This window comes from Plasmopara halstedii, assembly GCF_900000015.1.
Source record: "Plasmopara halstedii genome assembly, contig: Scaffold_2956, whole genome shotgun sequence".
NCBI classification, from domain to species: domain Eukaryota; phylum Oomycota; class Peronosporomycetes; order Peronosporales; family Peronosporaceae; genus Plasmopara; species Plasmopara halstedii.
Window position 1 is genome coordinate 1161481 of NW_020189861.1, and position 9437 is coordinate 1170917.

The 9437-nt window shown below is 43.8% G+C and overlaps 2 protein-coding genes across 2 annotated transcripts; both read right to left on the minus strand.

Annotated features, from left to right (window-relative positions):
• Positions 1-399: 399 nt before the first annotated feature.
• Positions 400-1125, minus strand: PHALS_06358 (transducin wd40 repeat-like superfamily protein; the record flags this gene model as incomplete). The annotated part of the gene is made up of 1 exon (XM_024719629.1): positions 400-1125. One exon carries the CDS (start codon positions 1123-1125, stop codon positions 400-402), a length of 726 nt encoding a protein of 241 aa, XP_024584909.1.
• A 584-nt stretch (positions 1126-1709) lies between these two features.
• PHALS_06359 (uncharacterized protein) lies at positions 1710-1938 on the minus strand (the record flags this gene model as incomplete). Its single annotated transcript, XM_024719630.1, has 2 exons — positions 1710-1736; positions 1801-1938. 2 exons carry the CDS (start codon positions 1936-1938, stop codon positions 1710-1712), a joined length of 165 nt encoding a protein of 54 aa, XP_024584910.1.
• Between the last annotated feature and the right edge of the window lie 7499 nt (positions 1939-9437).

The following is a 9437-nucleotide window of genomic DNA, read 5'->3' on the forward strand; positions in this document are numbered from 1 at the left end:
ACACGCGTATGTGCTGAATGCGTGGCTTGCGTTTGAACACGAGCTCGAACGGGCTCTCGTTTGGACCCGAAGAACTTGGCACCCCGTTGCGGATGTTTGTCCGTTTTGTTTTATGACGCAACCGTTGCAAGAGATCTCGTCCTTCATTCCACGCGCTGCTGTCGCTGTTAGCGAAAACAGATTCTGTGTCAAGTCTTGCACGTGTAACGTGTTCTCAAGTCGCGTATTCGTCCATCCTGTGCCATTCCAGCTCTGCAATGTCGCCGTGCCCTGTCCGAGCACCTTCAATCGCGCGCTGTTTTTTGCACTCGATACGATGCGAGTCGTCGTTGCTTCCATGAACTCGACAGACGCTTCACGTTCCCTGCACATATGTGCTGTGGCGCCACTATCCATTTCCTAGCAGTCGCCCGCGCTTCCTTTGCTTGCGCTGAATGCCACGTCTGAGTGGTTTTCATGTTGGCTGCCGTTGTCACCGTTACCGCTATCCTTCACCCAACAGTCGCGCGCGTAGTACCCGCGCTTCCCACAATTGTAGCACTGAACGTTCGCTCCCTTTTTGCGCTGACCGCCGCTCTTTCTGGCGATCTGGCGCTTTTCGCGTTGCTTGCCCACGTGTAGCGCTGTTTCGCTCTCAATGCGGCGTGATTTCTGCTTGCTGAAGCTGAATTGAGACACGCTCATGCTGAATGCCTGCACCAGGCTCTCGTACGACGCTGGCAGGCTGCGCAGCGTCGTCGCGCACACATCCTCTTCATTTAGCTCACAATTTGCGCTTTTCATCTGCAGCACTAGTTGCTTTAGCTCCATCACGTGAGTGCTCATGTCCGTTGCCGTATACTTGAACGAAGCGAACTTCTCCTTGAGCCATGGTCGGCTTGCCATGTCCTGCGTGCGGTAAAATCCCTCCAGTGTTGCCCAGGTCTCGTGAGCACTGGTTGTATTCATGGCGTGAACCAGCTGAGAGTTCTTCAAGTTGAGCACAATCGCCGCATGCGCTTGCTGCTCCTTCATCGCCGTGACGCCTGCTTCACCAAGCACTGTATCCCACAGTCCCTTGGACATGAGGTACATCTTCATCTTGAACGCCCAGAGCGCGTACTTTGACGCGTCGAACGGTTCCATCTTAGACTTGGGCTCATAACCTCTTTATAATTGAGTCGAACATAGCTGATTAGAAGGAAGATGGCTTGTGGTCGAAGCGGTAAAACCAAAAGTGATGTAAATAAGACCTAGCTCGCACTACTGCTACATCTAAGCTTACTTGATTTATCGACATACGCAACCATAAAGATCATTCGGAGAATGCTCTGCACCCACTATCTGCACCCATTATAATCCCACTGTGAACCCATGTTAATGAGTTGTGTATTCAGAGTAACGGGTTATGAACCCTCTCCCATCAATTTCAACAACTCGCGCATAACACACAGCCGCACATCACCTCCAACATATCCGACTTAGTTTGCATACTGGGCGACAAAAATACGTCGGATCTCTTGTCTCAAGGCTTTTCGATCCAGCTTCAACAAAGCGGACTTTCAACTCAAGCATCGGCCAAAACTGACTGTATGAAATTCAAAGGACGACACGGATGTCGAGGTGACAGCCCAACACCTCCTGCTCCTGCTTTTGGCAATCTCCCTCGACTCAATGAGGCAGCTGTACCAGCTCAGTACCAAGCGTCTTACTTGCCGCAGGGTCGCTCGTCACAGCGCAATATTGCCAAAGTGGGACTCCAAACTCTCAAGAGGTTTCCCATTAAGGGTATTAATGTCACTATTTACCAGGTAAGCGTACTGGTGTAACCGCCGACCTATCAAACTCTTCGTGTGAAGGTGGGCCACCCATGCTCTTCAAGCATTGCTGGTGAAGGTCAACCCTCCTGCGACTAGTTTTCGCCAGCTCTGTCGGTTGTGGTGATGTGTCGTTGCCCATCCAGAGGCTCAGTGTTCATTTTCACTTAGAGGAGTCAGATAATGACAATACTCTACTGGTTGTGCCACTGCAATACGATTTCAAGGTCCCGGTTCCTTAGAAGCGCGCCGCTGCTCCGTATAGCTCAGCATAGAGAATAGCAAATATGTAGCTTCGTCTTCAACAGAGCGCTTGACAACCGACAGGCTCGTAGAAGCGAAATTATGGTATGGTCTCGGTAAGCCCACGTGGAGCGAAGGATATTCTTGCATTATTACCGGGATGTTAAAAGCGTAGCTCCATTCTTGTTTACTACGATGCGTGCATTGCGTGAACGGTCCGAAAAGACCACGATGCCGATATTACTGGACGTGTCTTCCTGAAGATCGAAGATAAAATCCACATATACATATTGCTACCACTCTGCTGGATCCAGCAAGCTGACCCCAAGGCGCTGACTGTAACGGGGTTACACGGACCCTTGTATGAATGGGCGGGTCGCACAAGATGGTGCGACCTTACATTGGTGTAAATTTCACAAATTGGTGTCATCAGTGATGTGGCTACACTGTAGCAGGATCGCCAGTAGTAATGCATATTACTATATTAATTAGGTATTACTATAAGAAAGAGGAAAATTTTATGATTTTGAAACTGGCGGCTCTGCCGCAACTAAAACAATTAGATATAGTTTCAATTTTGAACGGAAGAGTCTACTTACCTTGGTTAAGGTTTCAAGTACTCTTGGAGGCAGCGGTTTGCGATCCGCTGCACTCGTGTTGATTCTTGTAAAGCACGTGAATTCAATGACCTTAGCTTAGCTTACTCCAAGCAAAGAGCTACGACAGCCCCGCCACACTGACGCCGGTGGCGAGGGGTAGACCCGTCGTCCCATTTTACACATGTGCGCATTTGTGACGACTCGATCATACAGTATATTTTGATGACCTAGTATTAAGTCTTCTCTCTTCCAAGTTGGCCACATTATGTGTCATTATGTGCCTCGTACTACTCTGTACTTGCACTTTCTATCATGAAATACCACCACATGTTGAGTGTCGGGTGAGTCAGTGCTGCAACAGAGCAACTGCATTGTTGTGAGGAATAGCGCTGCAGTTTTGCAACCGCGCGCCTTATCTGAGTTCCTTATCACCTTGCTGTCTTGGGGTCTAGCAACGCAGCACATAGGACGCATGATTATTTAGCTCTCCTCACCCATTATATGACAACGTCACCATTATGGCATTCGACAATTTACAGTCGGGAAACATATCCACCACCATATTTACCTGACCCGGCTTATTCCATCGACCGCATCGCATTGTTCTCTTGATAGCGGTCATTGCCTATCGATACAGTACATATTTTCCAAAACTAATTCAATCTTGTGACGAATGCCGACAACGTGTTCGGCATTTTATGTCAGCATATCCCTTTACAAGTCCATGCACGGTATTTATTTTTTATTCAGTCCGCGAATGCTAATCAAGTTTTATCGTCCGTGTCTTTACTTAATGGCATTATCGATAGCTCCTTCGACAGGCGTCTTAAATCAATCTTCGAATCAAACTTGGAGGAATACAACTTGTTCCTAACGCAGTGTCTTATTGTAACCCCTTAAGTTTATTGTAGACTATGACATATTCATATCCGCTTAGAGTAGTTTGTTCTTCTTTGCCACTCCTCACCAGAACTTCTTAAGCCTTGATCTAGGACGCTTGCAGATCTTCGATCTTCTTCGCCGGTCTTCTCATCTTGTATCTGCTAGAGCGGAATTCTGCATCACCCTTGGTTGCAGGAGTTTATTTTTTTGCAGCGCCTGACAATCCTACCTACAGTCGTCTAAACGAGATTTTCATTCGAGATTGAGTGCCATCGCACGGATATATGCCCAACTTGCTGCCAAGCAACCAAAGAATTCGTTGACTTGCTTAAAGGATATAGGAAGGGCAGAGGTAGAATATGTGCGCTTGTGTGTGCAAATGCAGAAGTGAGTGTATTAATGTTAGGGGTGCTAGCACGCAGTTATGCGGGCCCACGCGCAACTACCTTGCGGGCCACACAATATACTAAGCCTAAGTTAAAAGCTACCAGCCCATCATAGGGTACGTGGAACACTCCAACTCAGTTTTTGCGCGAGCCTAAAAACTGTACACACTTTAATACGCAGATATATGCAGGCTTAACCATAAAGGTTGAGCACACACTAACCATCCGTAGTGGAAATTGTACTCTCAACTTTCAACCCAGCATCGACCACTTGAACCAGTTACCATAACTTATGAGTTAGTGCAAGCTTTAATTTTAAAAACATAATCATCATTGCTTGCCGACTGTGATCCTCTTCTAGGAGCCAATACTTGTTAAAATATTCTCAACTAGGGCATTGCCAAAATCAGATCAAGCTTGTCGTCGAGGTCGAGTGATTCTTCGCCCTAGAAAGTAAAACATGCGATCCCCATACGCAGCCAGCACTTAGGCATCGTCAAATTCTATCCATTTGCCAAGCAAATCTTACTCGATTAAATAGGTCCAAATCGTGCCTTCTCGCCACATGTGTGCTGACAAAATTGTTTAGCACACAGCAATGCACTTAATTTGGTGTACGAACAAGTGTCCACAACAATCTTTTGAGGTTCTGATTAACCGTCTAACTAAACCTTATGAGGTAACGAGGCTGGCTCTTGCTGACGCACTCACATCTGTTCGCGCAATCATTATGTGCATTGAAATATTTGGTCAAGAGTTCTGCGCTAATCATTTTCGTTTCTAGTGTAGGGGTCACTCGATCGTCGGTCATTGCCGAATCAATATCAATTCAATCGCGAAGCATGTGTTGCTTGCTGGCTTGGCAAGGACACTATCCATTTCCTCGCGATGTGATCGGGCTTGCTGCAACAAAAGTATCCCCATCATTGCGTGGCTTTCTGTTGGCTGTCGCATCGGAAAACAAAATATCCAGCGGGTCCGGACCATCGTTCGGTATCGCTTGTTGGAGCCGTGAAACGTGGCTTGCTTGATGCTATATTTCTCTTGAATCGCAAGCTCGTTAGCTTTAACAAACGTCCTAAGAAATTCACAAAACAGTGGCTCCGATTATAACACAAATTTGCACAATTAATTATACAATTTAGTTAATTTGACAAATCTCTTAACACATATATGTACATACAAATTTGAAATGACCTTACAGCCATATCATTGTATCTCAGTTGAAGGTTTTTATGAGAATATCATCACGCGGCCTTTTCCGTCTTGACCTGACTAAGTCATTCATTAATGATTTCTCGCTAACAAGTCTTTTTACTTTTGATTTCTTGAAGCTGCAATTAGTAAGTGGATTTTAATGAGTGAGTGACGAGTTATCTAATTGTTGCAAATTTAAACTAATCCAGTAATGTTTAAACTACATTAATTATAATCGGTACGTATTGTATAAGCATTGATAACTCTTGTAGCTCAGTTTAAAGTTGCTGTATATCATCTTGTTACACGGCTACACCTTCTTGGCCCTGACTAAGATATAACGTTGCTCAAATCCACTGGGTTTTTTTCTTGATTTTTGGCTGGATTAAAATTTAACGAGTCACCGACCGAAGTCCAATTATTTGGGTATTAGTGAAAATTATTGAGTGAGTGACTTATCTTAATATTCTCAGAGTAAATACGTGTTCTTAATGAAGTTTTAAAATGGTCTATATTTCTTAAAAGAATTAGAATCACAATAGCTCTTGTAGCCCAGTTGAAAGTTGCTACGTATCATTAATTTTACACGGCTGTATTGACTCGGCCCTGACTAAGATATTACATTGCTTCATTCCGTTGTGGAGAGGGTCATGATTTTTTCTTTGATTTCTTGTTGATTTTTTCTTGTACGAGTTGCCATCCAGAATTCCATTTTTGGCGGTAAGTCGGTAATATTGAGCATGCAGCCAACATTCCTTGCATGTTTGTTTTGTCCGCTTAGGCACTTGAACTGCCAAAACACTGTTCCGTTTACTATAATAACTGATTTTGTCAGCTCTTGTAGCTCAGTTGGTTAGAGCGGTGGTCTTATGAGCCGCAGGTCGAGGGTTCGAGCCCCTCCTAGAGCAGCAATAAATGTAATTATTGGACCACCAAATCAGCACCTGACAACTCGCAACATTAAAAGAAAAACTGAAAATCAAAAGGTACTTTATATCATAGTATATGGACGTGACGCAATGACTTCTTAATTATATCTCGCTGATAATATACGCTATACAGTATCAATTTTAAAATACAATCTAATGATACATGAATAAGAAAAGATATAGATAGAGCACCTATGATTTCTAATGATCAAAGATCAAAACATTTGTGGGAAGATGTGGCCCTTGGTGGGGAGATTTGGTGAGCCCAAACACCATGAACAGCTTCCAAACTTTGACCGCTTTGGGACTCGGAACCCTCACTCGACAGATTAGAGCCAACACTCCAAACCACTGAGCCGAAATTCATGTCGAGATAATTTTATGAGTATTCTGAATGGATACTCTTGCCCAACTATAAGTAAATTGCCTTGCACATATTTTATACCCAGCATCCTCCTTGTGAATATTCACTCACTCATTTCGTATATTCACTCACTCAATTCTTTGCGTCTTCACTCACTCACTCTATTGCGTGCGAGTGGTCAAATAGTACATACTTGAGAAGCTTGAAGCCATTTTTGTCACCATACGTGTTCCTGCCGCTGCAATCACGTTTTCACGGTGGCATGCCGGGTACGGCCTCGATAAAATTGTTGTTGTAGCGTCTTCTGCGACGGTTGTGCTGGTGCGTCGGTCTACCTCAACCAGACACTATCACTTATCCCGCACTGTCCTAAACCGGATAATCAGTCTAACTCTACTCTAGGTTCATGCCCCCATCACCCTTTCGGGTGCAGCCGGAGACAATACAGTCCGCAGAGTAGAGTAACACTTCTTGACGGCGAGGGTGGCTTGGGACGAGTGGGTCTGGAAGGTGGTAGGGTGCTGGATGCTATCTTGATGTGCTGGACTCACTCGTACTGGAGCCGGAAAATTCGAAAATAACCGTTACAGACAGACCCACTCAATGTCCTGTCAAATTAAACGTTCTCTGATTACCGGCATAAAATTCTCATAGATCTTATATTTTATGCAGGTTTTCGCACACTGATGATACCTGGAATGCGTTTGACAAACTCAACGAAGGCCCGGTGAGTCTTCAGCTTTTGTAACGCATTGAACAGTTGTTCAACAGCAACTTCCGCAAGTAGGCGTCGTTAGAGGTACCGAATGTGGGCGAAAAAAGTCATGAAGATCACCAGGATCGCTGCGAGCGCCAATGTGGGTTGTCGCTCGTCGAATAGATTCAGATTGCGGTCCGACCACAGAAAGTGAGGTGTCATTGCGCGGAGAACATGCCATACATCGCCGACATCATCTTCGCAAGCTTTCTAGCCTGTTAGAATGCTAAAGAATTATGTCGCTGGTCGGATAATGACGGGTTGACTTGTTATCCACCGAGCTGCACTAAAGTGTTACCACGGCTTTGCACCTTTAGCCCACAGAACTCCAACCAAGTCATGCGGTAAGCTAGCCTTGAACCAAACTTTCACTGTGAATATCTGTGCGCGCACACCGCAGCGAAAATGAAGATATGCATATAATAAGCCGTTGAAGATCTATAATGCATACCAGTATACAGTAGAGGTTGTCTTTGTCTGACCGTTTGGTGCAGCGGTACGTACACAACGCTTGTGCCAAGTGGACGGTTTCGTGCTTAAATTCCACAAAGAACATGTGGTTTGTCAATCACCTGGATGTACATAGCTGCATGTTAAGGTATCTCAATAGAAAGATTGTTACCCAGCAAGATCCAGAATTCTTGGTCACAGCGTTTATGAAAACTAAAAAAAGTGACTTCAACGTCGTATTATGCTAGAAGCTAAGCAACACCAGGGTATAAGATGCCCGACGTTTGACTGCAGGAATTAATAAATCAAATGCCATTTAAGAAAGCGCGAGCAGTAAATTCATGTTATTGTTACGATGCAGCACCATCAAAGAATTACTTGTCAACATGATATCGTTATGCTTAATATGTGTCGGGAATGAGATCATGTAATTTTAAAAAAGGTCTTTTTTGGAGAATAAATAAAACGTTTTATATAAACCTAATTATTTTGAATTTTCAGCTCTTGTAGCTCAGTTGGTTAGAGCGGTGGTCTTATGAGCCGCAGGTCGTGGGTTCGAACCCCTCCCAGAGCAAAATTGAGACTATAAAAAAGAAAAGAGTCAAAACTTTATTTCGTCTATTGATGACGTCAGTAATGACAAATTGTCCGACGAAATTATGGAGAATAATGTTCACTTAATACCTAATCAGTTCATTCTTAAAGTATTGAATAATTTCTCTCGTCTTTGCTCGCTCCTATATTAGCGATGTTGTTTCGCCCAAATAGTTGCTATATTCGCAAAGTCTTACAAATTCAACTCCCCCTCATTCCCTCACGTTGGTCAGTATTTAAGCTTATGTTAATTTGTTTTGATTATGGAGTATTTATTCCTTATTATATTGTTCTCACCGTCTCCGTTCACTCACTCTTTTATATCAAATTTTTGCTGAATGTAATAAATTAAAGTTCTTAAGAGTTACTTGAATTGTGTTGTTATCGAAGTGGTAAGACACAGAGTGAGTTATTTTGTTGAGTTATTGTTCCTTCGTTCTTTTGTCGCTACGTTGACAATCATTACGTAATGTAATACCTTACTTGTCACTGCACCGTTTCATATACAATGTAAGGAATCGATTAGATTGGGTGGGAACTATCCACGTCCAATCAATCGCCCCCCCCCTTCAAGCGACTTAGCCAATCTGCGGCCTTACTCAGCGTTGTAAATCACAAGTACTAAAATGAGATAATCCAAAACATACATTCACAAGTTGCGGCCCATCACACTTCAGCAGTATAAAGCAGTTGAAAGTGTACACGATGGAGACTAAGGACTCATTTTTCGAGGGCGATAAATAGCAAAGATTTCTCACATACCTATGTAAATGGCCCAAGGCTAACAGAAAGTAAATTTTTGAGTGGTATTAAGAATCCCGACTAATCCATGGCAACAAGAGACTAAGGCACATGTCCTAAAAAGTGAGGCACACTGCTAACTCGGCTATGCTACGTGATGTAATCATATGTTACACAATAAACCAGAAAGCCCCATTGGCCTGACTGCCTATTAAACAAACATATCAATGAGCTAAAATCATTTCAAAAGTATTCAATACCTCACAAAATATATATTTCCGTGAACCTTATTAGAGCAAGGGAAACTTTGGAATACAAAAATTCGAAGCACAAATACGCATGCTTCAAGCCAAATGCAAATAATTGAAACCGCCCATGGGGGGTGTAGCGACGCGTTCAGTGCAGTATCACTAACGGGAGGTCGACCTGATGACCGTGGACTCGATGACGCGGGGATACGTGATACGACTGTTGTCTCTACGTCACCCTCTAAGGGAAA